This window comes from Schistocerca serialis, chromosome 12 (genome assembly GCF_023864345.2).
Source record: "Schistocerca serialis cubense isolate TAMUIC-IGC-003099 chromosome 12, iqSchSeri2.2, whole genome shotgun sequence".
Lineage (NCBI taxonomy): Eukaryota > Metazoa > Arthropoda > Insecta > Orthoptera > Acrididae > Schistocerca > Schistocerca serialis.
In genome coordinates, this window is record NC_064649.1 from 188,078,993 (window position 1) to 188,106,815 (window position 27,823).

The following is a 27,823-nucleotide window of genomic DNA, read 5'->3' on the forward strand; positions in this document are numbered from 1 at the left end:
ACATACAGCAGCCTTAAGAAGGAAGCAATGGATCGCAGAAAATGGAGAGGCAAAGGACCTGCTAATATAGCAGATAACTGATGATGATGTTTAACCCATCCGTTCCGTAGAAATGTTGGAACACGTGAGGCAATAATGACGTTACGACTTATCTTAGAAGATAGATTAAGGAAAGGCAAACCTATGTTTCTACCATTTGTAGACTTAGAGAAAGCTTTTGACAATGTTGACTGGAATACTCCCTTTCAAATTCTGAAGGTGGCAGGGTTAAAATACAGAGAGCGAAAGGCTATTTACAATTTGTACAGGAACCAGATGGCAGTTATAAGAGTTGAGGGACATGAAAGGGAAGCAGTGGTTGGGAAGGGAGTGAGACAGGGTTGTAGCCTCTTCCCGACTTTATTCAATCTGTATATTGAGCAAGCAGTGAAGGAAACAAAAGAAAAATTCGGAGTAGGTATTAAAATCCACGGAGAAGAAATAAAAACTTTGAGGTTCGCCGATGACATTGTAATTCTGTCAGAGACAGCAAAGGACTTGGAAGAGCAGTTGAACGGAATGGATGGTGTCTTGAAAGGTGGCTACAAGATGAACATCAACAAAAGCAAAACGAGGATAATGGAATGTAGTCAAATTATGTCGGGTGATGCTGAGGGTATTTGATTAGGAAATGAGACACTTAAAGTAGTAAAGGAATTTTGCTACTTGAGGAGCAAAATAACTGATGATGGTCGAAGTAGAGAGGATATAAAATGTAGACTGGCAATGGCAAGGAAAGTATTTCTGAAGAAGAGAAATTTGTTAACATCGAGTATAGATTTAAGTGTCAGGAAGTCGTTTCTGAAAGTATTTGTATGGAGTGTAGCCATGTATGGAAGTGAAACATGGACTATAAATAGTTTAGACAAGAAGAGAATAGAAGCTTTCGAAATATGGTGCTACAGAAGAATCCTGAAGATTAGATGGGTAGATCACATAACTAATGAGGAGGTATTGAACAGAATTCTGGAGAAGAGGAGCTTGTGGCACAACTTGACAAGAAGAAGGGATCGGTTGGAAGGGCATGTTCTGAGGCATCAAGGGATCACTAATTTAGTATTGGAGGGTAGCATGGAGGGTAAAAATCATAGAGGGAGACCAAGAGATGAATACACTAAGCAGATTCAGAAGGATGTAGGCTACAGTAAGTACTGGGAGATGAAGAAGCTTGCACAGGATAGTGTAGCATGGAGAGCTGCATCAAACCAGTCTCAGGACTGAAGACCACAACAACAACAACACCTATCAGCTGACTTCAATCTAAAAAAGATGCAGCTCTAACACCAATTACTACAGGAATTTTTCCACGAGTGATCCCACCACCACCCACTACACTGTTACCTATAAGCTTTGGCAGCCTCCCCTCTCCATACCTATTGAGGTGCAGACCATGCCTAGTGACATCCGATCTACTGATGGATCACATGGCAGTGCTGCCAGTCGAGTCTGTGTCCTCCTCCATCAGTGCCTTCTCCAGCCCCACGTTAACACACCTAACGGCAACACTACGACGAGGCCAGTCGTGACGCTGAAACGGTTGCACGAAGTGCACGTTAGTGCCACCAGTTTGAGTAGCTATCTCTACCAGGTCACCACCTGCATCACACTCCCTCACCCTATCGATACTATTCCCAGCGCCACTCACAATCACGATGTGATCCTCTTTTGTAAAATTCCTACGTAACTCCTCTACATTAACGGTCACCTGAGCCAATCCTGCACTAGGCTTCACAATGCCGGTGACCTGTTACTCTCCCCCCGACACTTCCTGCAACTGCGGGTTCATACCTCTGCCGTGTGAATTATCTAACAGGAAGAAGAAGGTTCTGCTGCTAGAATTTGCAACTGACTCAGGTTCTCTAACTGCTGAGGACTTCTGCATGTTTCCTACACCTACAGTTACAAGAGGCTGCAAGAGACACTCCACTAAACACAGACAGTTGGTAAAATCTATCTGTTATACGACAACTGTCCGAATATCTACTCCTCCTAGCTGCCTTCTTACCAACTGCCATTTCCCATTCCTAGTGCCCTTTGTCCTCAACCTATCTAGTCCTTCCTTTGTGTTTTGTAACTATGCTCTTTAGCATAACAGGTAGCTATCTGGGGGCAAGTCAGTTTAAAATCACACACATTTCCGTGCACTCATACCAATCTGCTGTAGGTCCGCAATAGTCGAGTTATGGCCTACAGTTACTCTGAAAATTTTGGTCAAATGGACCCGTATCCCGCTCAGGACAGTTTTTTTATTTTTTTTTCCTTTCTCTTATATTTGATCAAAGCTAGTCCTCAATCATTTATGTCATACACCTGAGACTGTGCAAATAACGATTTCTTAAAATGTATACAGCTGCGGTACCTGTCACAGTGAAATGTCATCCACTATCAGAGATACATTTCACGAGGAAAGCCTCACCGACTGTGGCCGAACGGTACGAAACCCGTGTCTAAACAGTCAACTCCCGTCCGCAGGGCTTATAATTTCTGTTCTCGCAGTACTTTTTCCTCTCCAACTCGAAAATGAAAGTTACTGCAAAATTCACGTGTCCAAGAGAACAGACACCTTTTTTGATCCTGCAACCAGTACGAATCGAGACACAAAGGAATTGCTGAGATTTAGCTGCTAGTGGGCATCGAGTTACATCAGTGGGGAAAATTAAAAGTTTGTGCTGGACCGGGATCCGAACCTGCACCTCCTGCTTGCTAGACAGATGCTGGCTCACCTCCCTTTAGACTCAAATTCTCCATTTATCCACACACTACTGAGATAGTGTCCCTGCTCATTACACCCGTAAATTGAGAACTAGGTCTGACAGGAGGTGTGATACGGTAGTCCGTGAAGCTGCAATGACTACTGTGTCCAGATGCCTCGGTGGTCAGAGCATTTGCCGAGTGAGCAGGAGACCCGGGTCAAATCCCGGTCTGGCACAAATTTTCAAATTTTCCCACTGATGTAAATAAAAGCCCTCTAGCAGCTAAATGTCATTAATTCATTTGTGTCCTCTTGCAGTCTTCAAGGGTTGCAGGAGGAAAAGCTTACGGGCACTTCTACAGTTGTAAAGGGGACTTAGAGTTTCGTCATCAAAACTTGAGTTACTGTCTGTGGAAATGTACCATTTTGATATAAGTTTAGTTTTAATATCAGATCACTTCCAAACCTTCCACTCCACCGCACACACACAAACCGAGGAGAGGGCAGTGCCGTCACTCTCTACTGGGATTATGATACTGCTTACCATTTCCCTCCAAACACAACAATGACTGTGAGAAACTGGTACGTTTTGCAACTGGAACGGTTGACTGCGTTTCTTCACAGATTTCTCCACACACTACTTTTCAGGAGGACATTTTTGTCACACAGAAGAGGACCCGACGGTGAGTGCCCATATCTCCACTGTGTGCGTACCGTGAAGCAGGTTACTTCAAAGTGGTCTGAGCTTCACACTTATTTCACACTGAAACAGCAAATTTCTAGACTTAGTAGACAAAGTTTGGATGAAGAATCTAAGTCTCCTCCACAACCCTCAGAAGTCTGTAATAAGAATTAAGAAACCGTCATGTATACTTTTCCTTTTTCTTTCCTAATGAAATATGAATACAATAGTCAAGCAAATGTGTTAACACAATTATTGCTGGAATCTCTCTCTCTCTCTCTCTCTCTCTCTCTCTCTCTCTCTCTCTCACACACACACACACACACACACACACACACACACACAACCACACACAAACTCACTATGTTCATTGAAGACTCACTAATTTCTTTCCTGCGATGTAAGCCTTCAAATTACGTTGGAAGAAATTCAGGATGGGAGTAGGGAAATCAGAGAAATCATCTGCGACAGGCACATTGGATGAAAGCTGCCAACTTATTTTTTCTTTACGAAAACGGTACTTGTGGTGATTACTTGTGGCATGTATCCTAAATACAACAATATGTTTGAAATATTGGGGCTGTCGACTGACTGTGTGCAGTGCTATAAGTGTAAAAAATATTGCAACAAGTTTGAGTCAGACAAACATAAGTGTAGAGACATTAACTGATTGGAATATTGTGTTAATTCCTGCAAATATTGTGCACTAATTTTTGGTCAAAAAATTGTTGTTTGTTTATAATTAGGAGTAAATGAGGCCACTCACCAAATACCAGGAGTGTTGAGTTTTCAACAGATCACACAAAAAGAGGAGGAAAATCTTGCTACTTCTGGGAAAACATCCTTCTGTGAGTTAGAGAACACTCACTCACACTGTGTGTCCAGCCTGCAGAGAGGAGAATGTGTGTGTGTGTGTGTGTGTGTGTGTACACTATAGCTCATGAAAGGATCTCTCCTCCAAACGGTTACAAAGTTTTACTACCTGTACTGACATAAAGGTTATTACTGTTTGCTGTTGTACTGACATAAAGGCTATTACTGTTTGTTCAGCCTCTCTAGCCTCCTGCAGGGCTTGATCTTTGTCATGCATAACACTAGTTACGTGACTTTGTTGTGACTTCCATTGTCTTGCGCTAGCACCTAATCCGTGGATCTGACCCACTAATGTGTTAGGAAAGTCTAATGTTAAATGTCTAAAATCTGTCAGTTATTTACATTATATGAATATCTTTTCATTTACATTGACTGTAATGTTTGCATAAGTACATCCGAAAGCTTTATTATGTTTCTGTACTTTATGAGACAAGATGTTTAATACCAGCAAGATGACTTGAGCTGTGATTACTATTCATCCACAAACATCTGTGTGGTGACATACATTTTTAAATGCGTGCTATACTTTTCATATGATTTCGATATAATTACTTCACTTTAATGTAATGCTACTACTCATACCTGTATCTACTATCTACACCTATGTGCTATTCTACACTTTTGACTTTTTGCAATGGTTCTGATAGCTTACCAACTTTCGTCTTGCATTGACCTCTTGTACAACTGGCTTGTACTTTTACAGAATTTTTTTTTATTGTTTTTATGTTTAGAGTGAATGTTTTGTTTAACACATTGCGGTAACTTTCAACACTCAAAGCATGAAGCAGCATTAGTGGTATCTTTGCCTCAATTTCACTTTGTAACAAACATCTATGGTCAGATTTTTTTTTACAATTAGCAGATGATCGGTTATAATAGGACACACCAACTGTTGTGCAAAAATACCTGACTTTATATATTTTTGCCAGTGTTTTTTCCATGACTGTATTACTATCACAAAATAAAGAACAAAGATAGTTTGTGCATGTTCAGATGGGGCAGTATTTTCATGGATAGACACAGTGATGTGATATGTTGTTGTTGTGGTCTTCAGTCCTGAGACTGGTTTGGTGCTGCTCTCCATCCTACTCTATCCTGTGCAAGCTTCTTCATCTCCCAGTACCTACTGCAACCTACATCCTTCTGAATCTGCTTAGAGTATTCATCTCTTGGTCACCCTCTACGATTTTTACCCTCCACACTTCCCTCCAATACTAAATTTGTGATCCACTGATGCCTCAGAATGTGTCCTACCAATCGATCCCTTGTTCTAGTCAAGTTGTGCCACAAATTCCTCTTCTCCCCAATTCTATTCAGTACCTCCTCATTAGTTATGTGATCTACCCATCTAATCTTCAGCATTCTTCTGTAGCACCACATTTCGAAAGCTTGTATGCTCTTCTTGTCTAAACTATTTGTTGTCCATGTTTCACTTCCATACATGCCTATACTTCACACAAATACTTTCAGAAACGACTTTCTGACATTCAAATTTGATGTTAAAAAATTTCTCTTAGTCAGAAACATTTTCCTTGTCATAGTCAATTTACATTTCACAAGTATATCTTCTTTACTCAAACCCTCCTCAGTTATTTTGCTCCCCAAATAACAAAACTCATTTACTATTTTAAATATCTCATTTCCTAATCTAATACCCTCAGCATCACCTGATTTAATTTGTCTACATTCCATTAACCTCATTTTGCTTTTAGTGTTGTTCATCTTATATTCTCCTTTCAAGACACTGTCCATTCCATTCAGTTGCTCTTCTAGGTCCTTTGCTGTCTCTGAGGGAATTACAATGCCATCAGCAAACCTCAAAGCTTTTATTTATTCTCCATGGATTATAATTCCTACTCCAAATTTTTCTTTTGTTTCCTTTACTGATTGCTCAAAATACAGATTGAATAACATGGGGGATGGGCCAGAACCCTGTCTCACTCCCTTCTCAACCACTCCCCTTGACTCTTATAACTGCAATCTGGTTTCTGTACAAATTGTAAATAGCCTTTTGCTCCCTGCCACCTTCAGAACCTGAAAGACAGTATTACAGTCAACATTGTCAAAAGCTTTCTGTAAGTCTCCAAATGCCAGAAATGTAGGTTTGCCTTTCCTTAATCTATATTCTAAGATAAGCCGTAGGGTGAGTATTGTGTCACGTGTTCCAACATATCCACGGAATGCTAATTGATCTTCCCAAAGGTTGGCTTCTACCAGTTTTTACATTCGTCTGTAAAGAACTTGTGTTAGTATTTTGCAACCGTGACTTATTAAACTGATAGTTCAGTAATTTTCACATCTATCAACACCTCCTTTCATTAGGATTGGAATTATTATATTCTTCTTGAAGTCTGAGGGTATTTCACTTGTCTCATACATCTTGCTCACCAGGTGGTAGAGTTTTGTCAGGACTTGCTCTCCTAAGGCCGTCAGTAGTTCCAATGGAATGTTGTCTACTCCTGGGGCCTTGTTTTGACTCAGGTCTTTCAGTCCTCTGTCAAATTCTTCATGCAGTATCACATCTCCCATTTCATCTTCCTCTACATCCTGCTCCATTTCCATAATATTGCCCTGAAGTCCATTGTCCTTGTATAGACTCTCTATATATTCCTTCCACCTTTCTGCTTTCCCTTCTTTGCATAGGATGGGTTTTTCATCTGAGCTCTTGATGTGCATACAGGTGGTTCGCTTTTCTCCAAAGGTCTCTCTAATTTTCCTGTAGGCAGTATCTATCTTACCCCTACTCATATGTGCTTCTATGTCTTTACATCTGTCCTCTAGCCATCCTTGCTTCGCCATTTTGCACTTCCTGTCATTCTCATTTTTGAGATGTTTGTATTCCTTTTTGCCTGCTTCATTTACTGCATTTCTGTATTTTTTCCTTTCATCAATTAAATTCAATCTCTCTTCTGTTACCCAAGGATTTCTACAAGCCCTCTTCTTTTTACCTACTTGATCCTCTGCTGCCTTCACTATTTCATCTCTCAGAGCTACCCATTCTTCTTCTACATTCCTTTCCCCTGTTCTTGTCAATTCTTCCCTAATGCTCCCCCTGAAACTCTCTACAACCTCTGGTTCTTTCAGTTTATCCAGGTTCCATCTCCTTAAATTTCTACCTTTTTGCAGTTTCTTCAGTTTCAATCTATAGTTCATAACCAATATATTGTGGTCACAGTTCACATCTGTCCCTGGAAATGTCTTACAATTTAAAACCTGGGTCCTAATTCTCTGTCTTACTGTTATGTAATCTATATGAAACATTCAGTGTCTCCAGGCCTCTTCCATGAATACAACCTTCTTTCATGATTCTTAAACCAAGTTTTAGCTATGATTAAGTTATGCCCTGTGCGAAATTCTACCAGGCGTCTTCCCCTTTCATTCCACACCCCCAGTCTGTATTCACCTATTACAGTTCCTTCTCTTCCTTTTCCTACAATCGTATTCCAGTCCCCCATGACTACTAAATTTTTGTCTCCCTTAACTATCTGAATAATTTCTTTTATCACATTTCTTCAATCTCTTCATCATCTGTGGAGCTACTTGACATATAAACTTGTACTAGTGTGATAGATGTGGGCTTCGTGTCTATCTTGGCTACAAATAGGCATTCAATATGCTGTTCATAGTACCTTACCTGTGTTCCCATTTTTTTATTCATCATGAAACCGACTCCTGCATTCGTCCTATAAGATTCTGTATATATAACGCTGTATTCCCCTGACCAGAAGTCTTGTTCTTCCTGTCACCGAACTTAACTAATTCCCACTACATCTAACTTTAACCTATCCATTTCCCTTTTTAAGTTTTCTAGCCTACCTGCCCTATTAAGGGATCTGACATTCCACACTCCAATCAGCAGAACACCAGTTTTGTTTCTCCTTGTGACGACATCCTCCTTAGTAGCCCCCAGCCCAAGATCTGAACGGGGAACTATTTTACCTCCAGAATATTTTACCCAAGAGGATACCACCATCATTTAACCATACAGTAAAGCTGCATGCCCTCAGGAAAAATTACGGCTGTAGTTTCCCCTTGCTTTCAGCCATTCGCAGCACCAGCACAGCAAGGCCGTTTTGGTTAGTGTTACAAGGCCAGATCAGTCAATCAGCTCGACTGTTGCAACTGCAACTACTGAAAAGACTGCTGCCCCTCTTCAGGAACCACACATTTGTCTGGCCTCTCAACAGATACCCCTCCGCTGTGGTTGCAACTACTGTACGACACTCTATTTTGCTGAGGCACGCGAGCTTCCCCACCAATGACAAGGTCATTGGTCCATGGTTCTTGGGGGAGATGATATGTTATGTTATGTGAATAATATTTGGTCTTTTGTCAGTATTAGCTTATATCATCTCACATATAAGTGATTGTACTTTAAGCATTTCTGCCCGTTTCACACTTTCTTACATGTATACAAATACGGTGATGACGGTTTAAAGGACACCAATACTAATAATAGAAGATGCCTAAACACCTGTGTGTTGTATGCTTCATAAAAAGAAAAAAAGCCAGGAGTTTCTCCCCATGTGAATCTACAACAAATTCCACCTGCTCACAAACAGATCTCACATTAAAATTACCATGTAAGCAACAACCAGTCGCAAAATCATATTTTCTTTATTTATTTTTGCAAATCGACCTACATTTGTTCCTTTTTACTAATTTGTACAATCGCTTTTTGGCGTATATAACAGTACTATGTGGCTGACAAAATCTTTGTCAATATATCCCTTTTTTGTAAATATTTCAGTATTTTATCATTATATTTTACCTCACGTTGTATGTAATTTCTTCTTCTCATTTTTATTTTAACTGTATCTTTTCGCATAGAGGGTGGGTTTGCTTTGCAGCGCCCCCTTACAGTTCCTCGTTGTCACAGTCAGTTCTCGACGTACCACTTAATGTTTGGCCTCTGCTTAATACAGTGTTACTACTCAGGGAACATATTCGTTGAAAGGTAAATTTGTATGCGCATTTTAAATGGTTTAATGCATCTATATACATTTAATTGGTTTTACGTTGCTTTATGTACATTTATTCATTTGGTCACTGTTATTAATTATTTTTATTTTTATTCTCGTGTTTGTAGCTGTTAATCAGTTGAAATCGATTTGCAAAAGTAAATAAAGAAAACACGATTTTGTGACTGGTTGCTGCTTACTCCGTAAATTTTCAGTTTACAGCCGCTGCACAACTTGGGAACCACACGGAGCCCACCATTCACAAGATCTCGCACTGCAACACCACACCCAGATTATTTCTAAAAATGGAGCGACAGTCAACCACACCCTTTCACAGGAGCTACATCAGAGTGGCTGTAAACTCCCACTTTAAATTCGTCAGAATTACTGGGTCACAGTGTCTGTCCTTTGCTCGTGAGATTCTAAAAAGCAACGACGAATTTCGTCCATTGAAGTGCAACATTTAACTCGGATACATTATAGACAGTGACAGATACGCTCTAAAGTTCCATCCGAACGAGTTTCGTACCTTTTGAGAGCTGATTCGGTAACATCAAAAAACCATTTATCATTAAACTAATAAAACTATTAAAATAAACTGTCAGATAGCACACTCGGTACTCGGACCACCTGTGTGTCAGCCACAGTCGAGCGACGGCCGTTCGTGTGGAGAAACAGCTCACCGGCAGTGGTGCCCGTGTAGAATGCCACACAGCGGTCGCAGCTAAACTGGCGGACTGCACGGCTGCTTCCACAGGTGACCCTGCCTCTGATGTCTGTGACAGGACTGGAGTACGTTGCAGTGGGAGGAATTACGAGGCAGGTCTCGTGTCTAGGTCTATTAGAGGGATACCGGTGGACCTGTGTGAAACTTCCACACTTTTACAGTTCTAAATAATGACAGTATTTGGAATTAGTGTAATGGCTAGGATACGGATAGTTGTGGGAATGAAGAGAACACATCTTTAAAAATGAAGCAAATGACACGAAATAATAATCAGGAATTTATGACACATTTTTGTAAGAGGAAAAATCAGAAAGTAGCACACAATAATTTTATCACCAAAAAGTTTAATAGGTAACAAAACAAACAAAAATCACAAATCCATTTGCATCTTTTACCTACTTTTTTACACAGTCACCGACATTCTCGACACAATTCTTCCGTCGCGGTACCAGTTTCGATGTCCCCTGTTCATAGAAGTCTGTTTGGTTGGAGTATAGCCACCTGTGGACTGCCGATTTCACTTTTGTATCTGTCCCAAAGCATTGCCTGGTCAGCAATTTCTTCACAGGACCAAACAGATGCAAGGTCCACATTATGTGGTAGTTTCTGGAGCACCTCCCACCCAAATTTGGCACAAACAGGAGCAGCAATGAGGGGGCGAGCATTGTCACGAAGAAGTCTGAACCGTCAGCATTAATGTCGGGATGTCTGTCACGAAAGGGCACGGCGCAATTTAACCGAAGTTTTAATGTAGACTGAAGCATTCACCGTGATTCCATGTTCAGTGTAGTCCACCGTACCACACTGAGCGTATCTCAGAACACTGTCACAAGCATTTTCCCAATAGACTGAGTCACTCTGAATTTTTTTCATACCAGGGAACCGGCACGTTTCCACACCGTCGAGGCGTGTTCGGTTTCGGGCACGTAGTGGTATGCCCGAGACTCGTCACCGGTGACGATTCCTTTCAGAAAGTTGTGCCGTTCTGCCGAATAATGCATGAAGTGGTTCGAGCCCATCACCATTCGCTGGCCCTCGCAGTCGTCTATCATGTTCGTCTGTGCCGAGTGAGAACTAACTTTACGAAATTTCGACGTGTCGCGAAAAATATTGTACACTGCACTATAGCAAATCTCGAATTGCTGCGATAAGGTTCGCAGTTGCGTGTGCCGGTCTTTCAAAATTGCTGCCTCAGTGGCTCGACATGTGGCGGGGTTGCAGCTGTTACCGGTCACCCAGAGTTTGGCGAATCACTGAGGTCAACACGGTTCTCTCCGAAGAATGCACACCACCTGGAGACACTGCTACAGTCTGTACAGTCGTTGCACACGAGCCACGCATGTCCCTGTCAGTTTCACTCAGTTTATGCCCTCTGGCCCACAAATATTGAACTACACTTCACTGCTCTTCACAAGTTGATGACAGTAACACGTGTGCCGTGTTTTTGTGTAGTTTAGGCTTCTCTCACTAGAGCTGCACATGAAAACAAAATACCCTCTGTAGTGAAAACTTCAAATTATATCATCACGAAATTTCAACATTCTACCTGCAATACCGGGGGAGAAAGATTTTTTGTGCATTTCTTCCTGATCCTCTCTCATATATATATATATATATATGAGGTGACTTACCGAACGAAAGCGCTGGCAGGTCGATAGACACACAAACAAACACAAACATACACACAAAATTCAAGCTTTCGCAACAAACTGTTGCCTCATCAGGAAAGAGGGAAGGAGAGGGGAAGACGAAAGGAAGTGGGTTTTAAGGGAGAGGGTAAGGAGTCATTCCAATCCCGGGAGCGGAAAGACTTACCTTAGGGGGAAAAAAGGACAGGTATACACTCGCACTCACGCACATATCCATCCACACATACAGACACAAGCAGACATATTTAAAAGACAAAGAGTTTGGGCAGAGATGGACATCTCTGCCCAAACTCTTTGTCTTTTAAATATGTCTGCTTGTGTCTGTATGTGTGGATGGATATGTGCGTGAGTGCGAGTGTATACCTGTCCTTTTTTCCCCCTAAGGTAAGTCTTTCCGCTCCCGGGATTGGAATGACTCCTTACCCTCTCCCTTAAAACCCACTTCCTTTCGTCTTCCCCTCTCCTTCCCTCTTTCCTGATGAGGCAACAGTTTGTTGCGAAAGCTTGAATTTTGTGTGTATGTTTGTGTTTGTTTGTTTGTCTATCGACCTGCCAGCGCTTTCGTTCGGTAAGTCACCTCATCTTTGTTTTTATATATAATTTTTCCCACGTGGAATGTTTCCCTCTATATATATATATATATATATATATATATATATATATATATATATATATATATATATATAAAAAACAAAGATGAGGTGACGTACCGAACGAAAGTGCTGGCAGGTCGATAGACACACAAACAAACACAAACATACACACAAAATTCAAGCTTTCGCAACAAACTGTACCTCCACCTGTCCAATGGCCAACTTCACACGTCCGTCCACATCAAGCCCACCAACAAGCAACAGTACCTCCATTATGACAGCTGCCACCCACTCCACATCAAACGGTCCCTTCCCTACAGCCTAGGTCTTCGCGGCAAACAAATCTGCTCCAGTCCGGAATCCCTGAATCATTACACCAACAACCTGACAACAGCTTTCGCATCCCGCAACTACCCTCCCGACCTGGTACAGAAGCAAATAACCAGAGCCACTTCCTCATCCCCTCAAACCCAGAATCCCCCACAGAAGAACCCCAAAAGTGCCCCACTTGTGACAGGATACTTTCCGGGACTGGACCAGACTCTGAATGTGGCTCTCCAGCAGGGATACGACTTCCTCAAATCCTGCCCTGAAATGAGATCCATCCTTCATGAAATCCTCCCCACTCCGCCAAGAGTGTCTTTCCGCCGTCCACCTAACCTTCGTAACCTGTTAGTTCATCCCTATGAAATCCCCAAACCACCTTCCCTACCCTCTGGCTCCTATCCTTGTAACCGCCCCCGATGCAAAACCTGTCCCTTGCACCCTCTCACCACCACCTACTCCAGTCCTGTAACCCGGAACGTGTACACGATCAAAGGCAGAGCCACGTGTGAAAGCACCCACGTGATTTACCAACTGACCTGCCTACACTGTGATGCATTCTATGTGGGAATGACCAGCAACAAACTGTCCATTCGCATGAATGGACACAGGCAGACAGTGTTTGTTGGTAATGAGGATCACCCTGTGGCTTAACATGCCTTGGTGCACAGCCAGCACATCTTGGCACAGTGTTACACCGTCCGGGTTATCTGGATACTTCCCACCAACACCAACCTATCCGAACTCCGAAAATGGGAACTTACCCTTCAGTATATCCTCTCTTCTCGCTATCCGCCAGGCCTCAATCTCCGCTAATTTCAAGTTGCTGCCACTCATACCTCACCTGTCTTTCAACAACTTCTTTGCCTCTACACTTCTGCCTCGACTGACATCTCTGCCCAAACTCTTTGTCTTTAAATATGTCTGCTTGTGTCTGTATGTGTGGATGGATATGTGTGTGTGTGCGAGTGTATACCTGTCCTTTTTTCCCCCTAAGGTAAGTCTTTCCGCTCCCGGGATTGGAATGACTTCTTACCCTCTCCCTTAAAACCCACTTCCTTTCGTCTTTCCCTCTCCTTCCCTCTTTCCTGATGAGGCAACAGTTTGTTGCGAAAGCTTGAATTTTGTGTGTATGTTTGTGTGTCTATCGACCTGCCAGCGCTTTCGTTCGGTAAGTCACCTCATCTTTGTTTTTATATATATATATATTTTTCCTTGCACATAATTTTGAACAAAATTCTTTACAGAGCATTACAATGTCTCAGTGCAAACGACACTTCACATAAGAATGTAAGCTACGTGTACTTTTTGCCTATACGGGATACAAAAATAGTAGCGGATTTACCGGGTGATCAAAAAGTCAGCATAAATTTGATAACTTAATAAACCACGGAATATAGTAGATAGAGAGGTAAACATTAACACACATGCTTGGAATGACATGGGGTTTTATTAGAACCAAAAAAAAAACACCCCATATTGCTAGATGCGTGAAAGATCTGTTGCGCGCGTCATTGGGTGTGATGATCGTGTGCTCAGCCGCCACTTTCGTCATGCTTGGCCTCCCAGGTCCGCAGACCTCAGTCCGTGCGATTATTGGCTTTGGGGTTACCTGAAGTCGCAAGTGTATTGTGATCGACCGACATCTCTAGGGATGCTGAAAGACAACATCCAGCGCCAATGCCTCACCATAACTCCGGACATGCTTTAAAGTGCTGTTCGCAACATTATTCCTCGACTACAGCTAAGTTGAGGAATGATGGTGGACATATTGAGCATTTCCTGTAAAGAGCATCATCTTTGCTTTGTCTTACTTTGTTATGCTAATTATTGCTATTCTGATCACATGAAGTGCCATCTGTCGGACATGTTTTGAACGTTTGTATTTTTTTGGTTCTAATAAAACCCTATGTCTTTTCAAATTTATACTGACTTTTTGATTACCCGGTAGCTGACCTCGAAAAGGCTACGAACAATTTTCCGCGCGTAAAGACGGCATTTAGTAAATACAGTTCTGCTCTTTGAACCATTTCTCCCTGTAACTCATATATAATGATTCCAAATGCAATTTTAATAGGCATCTCTCTCTTGTTAATTGAAAAGGTATGCTCAGATGACATGTTATTAAGTTTATCTGTGGTATTGCAGTAGTTTTCCCAGTTTCAGTCAGCTGAGCATTAATTGCAAACAGGGGATGCATGTGAAACTTTCACCCTTTTATAATTTTAAATAATGACAGTATTTGGAATAAGTGTAGTTATAGGCATAAGGATAGTTGTTGACAATGAAAACTAAGTTTGTCGTTTTGGAAAGTATACTGGTTTAGAAAAGTCAGCTTGTACAATGGGCAGAGAGAATGGATCATTGCAGTGGTCCACGGTTATTGTCAATGACAATTCTGAATGCAAATTATCCAATTAATAAGTACTTTGAAACAAATAAAATGGTATTTGTAATAACATAATATGAAAAAGAAGTATCTTATTTGTGATAAATAAAGTAGCTTTGTAAAACAGAGGCACGAAGCTGGGCATCCACGATACCATTTTGTGTACGATAGGTAAAAGTCTCTTTTGTGTTACTTACTCACTTTACTTTACTTTACTTTACTTTAGTTTATGCGATCAGGCCCAGAGGGCTGCGCGCTGCTACGAGGTTCCTCCTCCAGCGGGTTCTGTTTTCTGCCTCCTGGCACCAATCATTCTCTATTCCAATCTGCAGCAAGTCCTTACGGATCCCATTCCCCCTTCTCTTCTTTGGTCTTCTTAGTGGACATCTTCCACAGGGAGTATAATCCGTAGCTTTCGACGGCCGTCGGCATTTACCCGTCCGGCTGAGATGTCCCGCCCGTACAAAGTGCTCGGTTCTCATCAGTCCTACAATGTTTGGTCTATTGTATATTTTGTCTAGCTCACAATTATATCTGATCCTCCATTCTCCAGTGATCTCATCTCGTACCAGACCAAAGATCTACCTTAAGACTTTCCACTCAAAAACAAGAAGATTGTTCGAGACTTTTTTTCCACACACTCCAAGTATGTGACTGGGGAGACAAGGTGTGGGAGATCTGTTTCTGGACATAATGAGGAGAGTAAATTCTATCTGTGAAGGCCTCACTGAGACCCTCAACATGTCTGGAGAGGAAGTACTCGTCTCTCCAGATAAAATGACCACAGGTGGCTCAGCTGTACAGAATGGACTCTGGCCGAGGAGCGGATGTCAGCTGTCGAGATAGGTAGGCAGGTCCGACGTGTAAGGGGAGGTGCCGACGGAGCCATCCGGAGGCAGTCAACCTCGAGGAAGGTGGCCTGTTCTGACGAGGAGGGGAAAAGGTGTTAAAATTCTGGAGGAATGTGGATAGTGTCCGCCCACTCACTACAGATCATGAAGATGCCACACAATGCCTCCCACCTGTGTGGTGAGAAGCAGTGCATCCAACTCCATACTGTTGTTACTTCGTACCCAGATTTCCCAGTCCTAGTGCTGTTTCCCATTGTTACCGTTCTCTATCGCATCACATTATACAATGTGTCAATATCTTTCTCTGCTTTCCTGAATTTCCTCATCAGCTCCTAAACTACACGCCATCCCACTCTCTTACCACGCACCTCGCGAACTACCGACAGCTGAGCCGCCGTGTGGCTTACAGTGCACGGCAGTGTGCCCGAGTGTACCCTAGGTGCACAACCCTTACACATTCTCCCTGATGACGTAATTATTCCTGGACTGTCAAACTGATTGCACCCCTTCACTTCACTCCTGCATTTTCCACATTCCTCGTGGGCCTGCCCGCACTACACATTTTCTTACACCTCGTAGTTTACAGTTATTTGCCTCATCCGCTCAGGCACACACCGTTCTGACCTCGTCCGATCCATTTACACGTGCTGCTTTTCCTCTCTACACTCAGATATACCCACCAATCTGCACCACACATAATTACTATACTTTTTTTCTATTTTGTTTGTGACCTCATCCACCTTTCATTTTCACCTTGTTTTTTTGTTATATTTCATCTGATTTTTCGTTTCCTCACTATTCTTCATTTCGTTCTGTCTTTTTTGGGGTTTTAAGACAGTCCATCATATTTTTACTTTTTTTTGTCCTCCACTACAGATCCTTGCTCCTTCCATATGCACCAACATGGAAAAGTTTCCCTTTTTCTAGCCAGAACACAGACCCACATACTGTTCCTGTGTTGTTGCTCAGCTTCTGACATCTCCCAAAAGGTCTGATCATCAAATTATCCATCTCCAGCTGCAACCCATTCCTCCATAATGATACCTACCTGTTCATATTCCACCAGTCCATAGCTCTCACCGACAATCCTAAACTGAAACGAATGCCCTAACAAGTAAGCTTTCACGGCCGGTGTCTTCATCAATTAAAACTTCCGGGCTGAATTGCCGTGGTCCGTATATAAAACTTCTTCTCCTTCCTGACGTTTCGTTGCCTACTGCGGGCAACATCTTCTGAGGTGAGTTGGCGACCGGCTGCTAGGCGCTGGAGGTCCCGCTTATACAGAGCGCTTAGATGGTGCCACAACTCGTCACGTGCTTTCGACTTTAAAACTATCTCTGGCTAGAAGCTGTAATCGACAGAGATGGTACTAGCCAGAGATAGTTTTAAAGTCGAAAGCACGTGACGAGTTGTGGCACCATCTAAGCGCTCTGTATAAGCGGGACCTCCAGCGCCTAGCAGCCGGTCGCCGACTCACCTCAGAAGATGTTGCCCGCAGTAGGCAACGAAATGTCAGGAAGGAGAAGAAGTTTTATATACGGACCATGGCAATTCAGCCCGGAAGTTTTAATTAATGAAACAAATGCCATCCAGGAATTAAAGCAGGTGGACAACAACCACTTCAAAACACTCACCAATCAGTTAACCTCATAATCCCACATTTCACTACCAAATCCACAACAATCACAAGAGCCTCCATCAAACCCTCCCTTACAGACCTACTTCCACCACATGTTCGCATTTCTGGGATCCTATTCTGTAAGCTCGTACCTTCATTAAGAGACTGCAGTGGGGCACTGTGTCAAATGCTTTTCAGAAATCTGTGAATATGGAATCTGCATGTTGCCCTTCATCCACAGTCCACAGTATATCATGTAAGAAAAGGGCAAGCTGAGTCTCACGTGAGTGACGCTTCTTGAAAACCTGTCGATTTGTCGACATAAGCTTTTCAGTCTCTTGGAAACTTATTATATTTGAACCCAGAATACATTCCAGAATTCTCCAGTTCCCCACAATGGAAACACCTCCTCAGCACCAACTGCATTGATAAGACTTGACCCAAAACTAATATTGGACTCTGCCTTGCTCAATTTCCTCTCCATTCAATCGTGATCAGCACCCCACTCCCCCCAATCATCCTCTGGTAACTTTCCTGAATTCCCTAATCTCAAACCTTTCGCCACCCTCATTCTCCAAATCCCTAACACAGAAACTAACCCCACATCCACAGAAAGAACTGCAATCCAGCACCCAAATACTGATCCCAAGCTTATAAAGCTAGCTGCAACAAAGACTCCACGACTTTGATACCTGGTGTAAACCTTCAATTGGGCAATCCCATTAGTTCATAATCAGACAAGTGTGTCTCTGACAATAATATTATCTTTGAACTCTTCCATTTGGTCCGTGTTTGCATAGAAAAATAGTAACATCAGAAAATTGAGTTCGCCTTGATGCAAAACACCTTGTTACTTGTTTATTTCTTTATTATCCCAAACTAGTTTCGGCGACAAATATCGTCGTCATCGGTGGTTTTTTTTAATCTTATTTATTGTATGTTACAGCATGTTTTAAGCAATTATTGGCACTGTCTGTGATGTATTTTCTGTGCTCTTTTTTCTGTTGCTGTCTTTTACTTGGCGTACATCATGTCATGTTTGTTGGATGGTATGTGGCTGCTTTTATACACAGAAAAACAAAACTTTTACACTTTATTTCTGAACCAGAATATTACACCATCTTCAACTGTGTGCAATTACACAATTAGTTACGATGCACCCTGAATTTGTCAGATGTTTGGCAGTCTCTGTCTTCCCCTATAGTTTTTAGCCACTAGTACTGAGGAAATCATTCCCTAATGTTTTTAAACGTCGTGTCATCCCGTCCTTTCTTCTTGTCAGTGTTTTCCGTATGTTATCTTCTTTACTTGTACTGTGGACAACTTCCTCACTCTTTATCAGCCACTTAATTTTCAGCATCCTTCTATAGAGTCACATCTCAAACACTTTGGGCCTCTTCCCTTCCTGGTTTTTCCCACAGTCCACAATTCACTACCACCCAGTCCTGTATTCCAGACATATATTCCCAGAAATTTCTTTGCTAGTATCAACCATTGGCTAAAATACTACAGACTTCTTCTGATGATGAATACCCTCTATGTTAGTCTGCTCTTTATGTTTCCCAGACTTTGCCCATCACGTTTTTTTGTTCCAAGGTAGCACATTCTTTAATTTTGTCTACTTTGTGGTCACCAATTTTGATGTTCAGTTTATCACTAATATCATTTCTACTACTTCTCATCATTTTCATCTTTCTACAATTTACTCTTAAGCCGCATTTACCATTCATTAAACTGTTCATTCCTGTCAACAGCTCCTATAATTCCTCTTCACTTTCACCGAGGATAGTGATTCTGTCAGTGAATATTATCAATGGTATCCTTTCGACTTAAATTTTAACCCCACTCTGGTACCTTTTCTTTTATTTCAACTATTGCCTCTTCAATGCTGAAGGTTGAAAAGTGGGGGCAAAAGAGAACATACCTCTCTTACACCCTTTTTAATTTGAGTGCTTCACTCTCGATCTTCCTTCTCACTGTTGCCTCTTTGTTCTTGTACATATTGTATATTATGTGTTTTGCTATTCCTTACTTCTATTGTGTTCCAAATTTAGAACATAACCATTTTGCATTGTCAAGCACTTTTTCCAGGTCAACAAATCCTACAAAAATTTGTTTATTTTTCTTATGTCTTGCTTCCATTATGTCACAACTGCCTATCTACTGCTTTTATCTTTCTGAAAGTCAAGCTGATTCTCATCCGACACATCCTCAATTTTCTTTTGCACTCTCCCGTATACTATTCTCGTCAGCCACTTTGACGCGTGAACTGTTCTACTGACTCTGCGATAGTTCTCGCACTCGTCTGTCCTCGCTATATTTGCTACTGTGTGGGTGATATTTTTCCAGAGAGTTGGGTGGTTTGTCTCCAAACTCTTAGATTCTATGCACCAACTCGAATAATGGCTCAGTCGCCACTTCCAAAAATAATTTCAAAAACTTCAGAGAAGTATTATCTACCCCTTCTTCCTTATTTGACAGCAAGCAATCTGAAGTTCTAACTAATACTGGATCTGCTATGTCTTTCATACCAACTACCATTCTTCTTCATTCCCATCATCAGTGATACATGCTGTCACTGTACTCTTTCCACATATTCACTCTCTTCTCTACATACACTGCTGGCCACCATAAATGCAACACCAAGAAAGACAAGAGGTAGCACAACAAGATTTATTTTTTAGATAACATGTTGACCAAGTATCAAATGATTACGTTTACAGACGTCTGTGACATGTGGTTCCTGCCAGAATCAGTAGCCAGAGTAGCCGCCATTGTTGGAGATCACTGTTGCCACGCGTCTCGGCATTGAGTCAGAGAGACGTTGGATGTGTTTCTGGGGTACAGAAGCCCAAGCAGCTTCCACACGTTGCCAAACATCATCTGGTGTGGCAGCTGGGGATGTAATCTGGGTCACTCGTCGAGCAACCGTGGACCACATGTTTTCTATCGGCGAAAGATCCGAAGAGCGAGCCGGCCAGGGAAGCAATTCAATCTGGTTATTGACGAAGAACCTTTGGACAATGCGTGCCACGTGTGGTCGCGCATTATCCTGTTGAAATATGGCTGTGGCCGAGCCCTGAAGCTAAGGAAGGACAACTGGCTCCAGCACCTCGGATATGTAGCGCCGGCTATTTGAAGTACCGGCAATGCGTACTAGAGGCGTGCGAGAGTAATATCCAATACCGCCCCATACCATAATACCCAGTGCAAGACCAGTGTGGCGGTGCATAATGCAGCTGTCCAGCATCGTCTCTCCACGGTGTCTCCACACTCGAAACCGACTGTCGTGGTGCTGCAGACGGAAGCGTGCCTCGTCAGTAAAGACAACGTCATTCCATTCTGCCGTCCACATCCGTCTGTCATCACACCATTGGTGACTGAGACGTCTGTGGTTCTGCGTCAATGGTAGACGAAGCAATGGACGTCTTGCGGACAGACCACTCTGCTGTAAACGGCGTCGAATGGTATGCGCAGACTCTGGATGATGCGTTACAGATGCAATGTGCTGTGGTACGGTTCGGGATGTCACTCAGCGATATGTCACTGCCGTGCGCATAATTAGCCTATCAGCACGTGCAGTGGTGCACCGAGGTGAATGCGATCGACCACATCAGTCCGTCGTACCCTCCTGCATCCAACGGTCACATATCCGCATTACAGTTGATTGGTTTCGTCCAACACGACTAGCGATTTCTCTGTTGATAATCCACGATCTCGGTAAGCCACTATCCTTCCTCTGTCGAACTCGGATACTCAATCAAAAGATGTTCGCTGTTGTCTACGAGGCACAACTGATCGTCTCGTGAAACAACCACAAGGTAAACACACGTGCCAAATGTACACTCATCGAAATCGCCAAGCTTTAAATGGCGCTATGAGGTGGCGCCACAGGCGCGCGTGATGTGCGTCTGCGTTGGAATTCTAATCAGTTGCATATCTCATCGCTGCAAACCCATGGTGTAAATTTCACTTGATTCGGATGCTTCCTTCAGAGTGTTGCATTTACGGTGGCCAGCAGTGTATAACAGTGGAATTCCTATTGTTGCACTCTTAATATTGACAGCCTTGCTTTTAATTTCATCAAAGATTGTTTTGACTTTTCTATCTGCAGAATCAGTCCTTCCAACATCCATTTCTTTTTTGATTTCTCCACATTTTTCCTGCAGCCATAATTCCTTGGCTTCCATGGCCTTCTTATTTATTTTGTTCTTAATGATTTTTATTGTTATATTCCTATATTCGCCTAGGTATTTTTGTATCACCTCCTTTTGTCAATTAATTTAAGTATTTCTTATGTTACACAAGGTTTCCCCAAAGTTATCTTCCTTATACCTGTCCAACTTCTGTCACTGACAGAATACTGTGGTATTCATGATCACAGTAACTAGAGCCTCGGAAAGCTTTAAAGGTACATCATTCATCAGGATGTCGGTGTCCCACTTCTTTAGGCATTGATTCCGCTGTATGATCAAACTTCAGCTTGCTCTTCATTGTTACTTAACTGGGTTCTTAGTCTGTATGTGCTCCTGGGTGCACCCTACAGTCTAATATCTGATTTCAGAATCTAACAATGGAAACACCAGTTTGGAATATCAACAATATATGGAAAAGGATAGATTGCTACTCACCATAAAGATGATACTTTCAGTTGCAGACAGGACTGTTACAATTTAGCTTTTGGCCAAAGCCTTCTTCAAAAAAGAAAAGAAAACACACACACAAAATTCATTCACACAAGCAAGCACACCTCACACTCTCACTCTCACACACACACACACACACACACACACACACATACACACACAAAACTGCCAGCTCTAGCAGCTTGGTCGGGAATGCATGTGAATGTGAATGTGAATGTGTGTGTGTGTGTGTGTGTGTGTGTGTGTGTGTGTGTGTGTGTGTGTGTGTGTGTGTTTCCTTTCCTTTTCTGAAGAAGATTTTGGCCTACAGCTAAACCTTAACAGTCTTTTCACTGTGCCTGTCTGCATCTTTATAGTGAGTAACAATCTATCCTTTCCATTATATTGTTAATTTCAGTAGGTGTAGTTCCATCTCAGCCCAGCAAGCTACCTTCCTCAGTGATGACAAATGTCTCACGTACGGTTCCGTAAGTACCTCCGTCCACTTCAAACCTACCACTCAACGAAGAAGCTCTATTATGAAAGATGCCACCAATTCTATACTAAGAAATCCCTTACGTATAGCCTAGCCATCTGTGGCTTTACCACCTGCAGTGCCGAGCAGACTCTCTTTAAACGAGCTCGGAGTCTCACCGAAGCCTTCACAGACCAAAATTGACCTGACCACCCAGTCCAGAAACAGATCCCTTGCACTTTCTCTCCCCAGTCACCTAGTAATCCCCTCGTACCCACCGAGTGGCCACAAAGGAGCAGATCACTTTGTGACTAGTGGCATCCAGGATTGGAACAAGTGAATCACCACTAGGGTTAGGACTGCCTCTCGTGTCCTGAAATGAGGAATGTCCTCCTCACTATCTCCCCCGACCCCCCTACAGTAGTATCCCACTGCTCATCTGACATACGTGATATCTCTGTCTGTTCCTACTCCACCCTCGATCCTAAACCCTACCCTCGTGCCGATATCCCAGTAATAGACCTACGTGCGAGATCTGCTCCGTACTTCCTATCACTGACGACTACTCCAGTTCTGTGACAGATGTTTCCCACCCCATCAAAATCTGGGCCACCTGTGGTAGCAGCCACGTCGGCTGTGTACTTACCTGCAACCACTGTGTGGCATTTCTGGTCCTACATAAACTCGCTAAGTGTATCTGAGGCTTTCGTCCGGTCACTCGATGTCCAGTCTGGTGTGGCAGTCGAAGACAGCAAATGAAAATGGAAGCTTTAAATTCCACGTGTACGAAATCATTAACACGAGAGAATCGTACGAACGTACTGTCGTTTGAACACTGTACTGAGCCCGATACGGATGACATAGTAATAAGCGTCTCTTGTGTAAAGAAACAACTGAAAGAGTTGCAAACAAATAAGTCACCAGGTTTGTATGAAATTGTAATTCAGTATTACAAAGAGTACTCTACAGCTCGGCATTTATTGCAAATCACCCAGCGCAAAGGCCTACTCGACTGTAAAACAATGCAGGTGACTCCCGTATACGAGAAGGGTAAAAGAATTGACTCACAAAATTAGACACCAATATCCTTAACACTGGTTTGCTACAGAATTCTTGAACATGTTCTGAGCTCTAATATAATAAATTTCCTAGGGACTGAAAATCTCATGTCCAGAAATCAACTCAGTTTTAAAAAGCATCGCACGTGTGAATCTCGGCTCGTCCTTTTCTCACGTGATATACTGCAAACTATAGATGAAGGGCACCGGCACTGGGCAGATCCCATACTTCTAGATTTTCAGAAAGCATTCCACTGCAGGCTCTTAATGAAAGTACAAGTTCCCCGATACGTGAGTGGCTCAAAGACACTTTAAATTATAGAAATGGTGAGTGTTCGTCAGAGACAAGGGGATTGTCAGGAGTGCCCCAGGGAAATGCAACAGGACTTCTGTTATTATCTATATATATAATATATAATAATCTATATCTATAATATCTAAGACGGGGTGGGCAGCAACCTGCCGTCATTTGCCAGTGACATCGAGGTGTACGGCAATGTGTCGTCACTGAGTGACTGCAGGAGAAGACGAAATGACTCGGACGGAATTTCTCGTTGGTGTGATGAATGGCAGCTAGCCCTAAATGTAGGAAAATGTAAGTTTATGTGGATGAGTAGCAAAAACTAATCCGTAATGTTTGGATGTAGCATTAGTAGTGTCCTGTGTGACACAGTCACATCATTTAAATATCTGTGTGTAACACTGCAAAGTGGTACGAAACGGAACAATCGGGTAAGGTGAACGGTCGACTTTCATCTATTCGGAGAATTTTAGGAAAGTACGATTCATCTGTAAAGGAGACTGCATATAGGGCAGTAGTGTGACCTAGTCTGCGAGTGGAGCAGGACAGGAAATGAGTAGTAGTGGTACAGGGTACGGTGGGTTGCGGAGTGCGAATGTAGAGGTAGCATCCCGCGTAGGCACGAAACTGACAAGTTGTCTGTCCATGCAAATGGCCACTGTCCGACTGTGGCCGAGAGACGGCGGCCACACGGCTGCCGAGAGTCACACCCGGTACAGTGTGCTCGACTTCAACATCCGCTTCGTGGCCCGTGCCGTCTGGATTTTTACGTGAACTGAATAGGTAGGAACTCAATTAGGAACGTATCTACCATTCCCGTAACTCCCCTAGCCCGACTTCTGCCAGTCCCCAGCCTCCACCGTCCTGTAACCTCTACGGTGCCCTCGCCCCGGCCTCTACGCACTTTCTATCCCTCCAGAGTACCTGCATATTCCTTTCTCCTACTCTTTTTCTCTCCTATCCCATTTTAATAGACTCCATCCCCAATGCATTAAGCACTCACAAGAAATGTTTACGTTCACCACTTAACTTACTTAAATGCCAGAGGAGCAACTCCAGGCGGTAGTCGAATAGGGATCGATATCCTGAGTTCCTGCAAGTTCTTCAGCTTTCCCAGGGCAGTGAACGCCTCTCTCGGTATACTGTGGACCATCTCAAAGTCGTCATCCTCGCAGAGTTCCAGACGTTCCAACTCGGTGCAGGCCTCCAGCAACGGTGGGACACAGCTGTGTAACAACAGAAATGGGGTCTTTCAGAATTATTCGTCTCCCGTCACGTTTCAAAAGACCAAAGAAACAGAGTACTTTATATTATAACTCTAAATTAATAGTTCTTATACTGTATTTGCAACAACAACGTGTTCAACTGTCACTATCGCATCATTCGCTGCTGAGATCATTACTATTAGTGTCACAGAAAGTATACCCATCAGGGATGAATTATACTAATATATGTCTGCTTGTGTCTGTATTGTGTGGATGGATATGTGCGTGTGTGCAAGTGTATACCCGTCCTTTTTTCTCCCTAAGGTAAGTCTTTCCGCTCCCGGGATTGGAATGACTCCTTACCCTCTCCCTTAAAACCCACATCCTTTCGTCTTTCCCTCTCCTTCCCTCTTTCCTGATGAGGCAACAGTTTGTTGCGAAAGCTTGAATTTTGTGTGTATGTTTGTGTTTGTTTGTGTGTCTTTTGACCTGCCAGCGCTTTCGTTTGGTAAGTCACATCATCTTTGTTTTTTGATAAATTATACTAATATACGTTAGACATAATGGTGAGAGTTAAGGCCCAACATATTAACACATTCAGTTGGTGATGAAATAGTGTTTCCGAAGTCAGCTTTTAATACTGCTAAGGCTTCAACATACAGTTTTTTCTCTTTTTTGTTTTTTGTCTTCAGAAACTGGGCATTTCATATTTATTTATTGTGTGTATATGATGACCAATAAGTCAGTGCTGCCAGCTGTTGCTTGCTCATGTAATTCAGTAAAATAAGTAAAACAAAAAGTTCTTTTACAACATTCTGCCTTTAAATGATTATTGACATATATAGGCACAATTGTTCGTGAGAATATATTGCCGAAATGAAAATCTTTGTATGAGACATCTTCGTAAACAACACGTAGGTTCTCGAAGCTGGTGTTTAGTCCAGTTTAAACTTCTGAGCTGAGAAGCTGAGGTCAATATATAAAACTTTTCTCTGGCTCTTTGTCTCCCGTTTTGGGAGACATCTTCAGAAGTAAATGGTACGCTGCCGGTATTGCCCATTGATGAGTGCCCGTCAGTCGATCGGACACCCACGTGTATTTAGAGCCAGTGTGGAGCATCTCTTCTATTATTGCCCGTGAGTTGTCGTCTCACGTGCAAAAACAGTCATTTCGAAAGACTACATTGGCTCGATGACCTCTTGTCAAAGTACAGGGTTTACGCAAAAGGGGGCAGCAGATATCTAGAATTAACGTTTGACAAACTACAAAAGATACAAACACAATTCCAGTGATCCTAGACAGAGAAAAGTTAAAAATTCTGAACAGTCTGTGCAGAAGTTTAGCTAAAGCCACAGTGGTATTGTTACATGTTTATAGGAATTACCATTTATGTGCTGAAATCAGGAAAATTTGAGTCCAGAGGATAACCTGAGTGTGGAAAATCTCCACATTAGTCTATTCACTGAGAGCTGGAATGAAACAGACACAGTTTCACGTGACCCACAATAATGTTAAAGGAAGAATAAAACTTATTCTGTTGAAGTTGAACTACTTTGATTCAAGTTTATAACAAAACACTCTTTTCTCTCTTTTATAATGCAGTCTAATTTCCACATTTGAGGTCAAACTTTTTCCATCACATGGAAAACACATTTGTTTCACTCTTCTGCAGTCACTGCTTGTTTTAATAGTTCTTTAACTTCTGACATTTTGTGTGTTCTGTCTTTTTCTGCAACACAGCCTTCGATTTTGGCCCAAACTACCTCGATTATGTTTAATTCACCAGGTATGGAGGAATCAGAAGAAAAGTTTTCCCTGCTCCATCAGCCATTTCATCCACTGCATATTCTTTGTGCACTACTCTGTTCTTTTTTAACAATTTCCAGTAATTCTTTCTTCAATACTCCATTTTCCAATAACAGTATTTTTAGATTTTAGTTATTCCGGTATATCTCGCTTATTGGCATTCAGATTAGGTACTTCTTCTTTTCAACAAGAATAGCACGACATGTTATCGAGAACAGTAACTTCTTTTTGCTGAAGCCGAAGAAAAAGTCTTCAAACCACTTCTCGAATGTACTGTTGCACATCTCCTCACAGTAGCCTCCACTTTTCTTGGGCCCGTCTTGGATTTGAAAGTTCACACACTGCCTCTGACAAAACCTGCTTTGCTCCCAATATGTGTGATAATCAGGCATTTACCTTTACCTGTTTCCAGTGGATAATGCAGATAGAAATGCTTGTTTAGAGGATTTTATGGACTTATGCACCGAGACGTTACTTCAGGTATGTCGTGTATTTGGCCATGTCTCGTCCAAACAATAGACGGGTCTTCCTTCATCTCTCAACAATTTATCATTTGTAGGTGACACTGCCTCCCTGAAATCATCTCTGTCTATTAGCACGCTACTGCATCCACACCGAAAGTATTTAAAATTCATTTCTTTTAAAACTGTATGATAATAAAATGATATATGGAAGTTGCTCAAATGTGGATTTTTAATCGTGGCCACAAGCACTTTGTCAGTTGTTAGTGACATGTTACAAAAAATTTCCTTCGTATCGCAGTTCTATCGAAGTCACCAATACTTCCTGAAAGTTTGTCATGATTTTTCTTTCTTGGGAGACTTTGAAGAGTGTGACAACCAAGTTTTTTTCAAAACAATATTGGTCACTGACTGCTCTGGATACAACAGCTCCATTTTACACAGATTAAGAGCCATGTGCTTCTCCACAGAAGTTAATGACTTCTTCTTTGATC

General features: G+C 42.3%; 1 protein-coding gene across 1 annotated transcript in view; it reads right to left on the reverse strand.

Annotated features, from left to right (window-relative positions):
* The window catches only part of LOC126428093 (uncharacterized), a 161,746-nt gene that overhangs the window by 43,138 nt on the left and 90,785 nt on the right, over nucleotides 1-27,823 (reverse strand). The window contains exon 5 of the mRNA XM_050089985.1: nucleotides 24,892-25,083. Within this exon, the coding sequence (XP_049945942.1) occupies nucleotides 24,892-25,083 (192 nt within the window). The remainder of the gene's footprint in view (nucleotides 1-24,891; nucleotides 25,084-27,823) is intronic.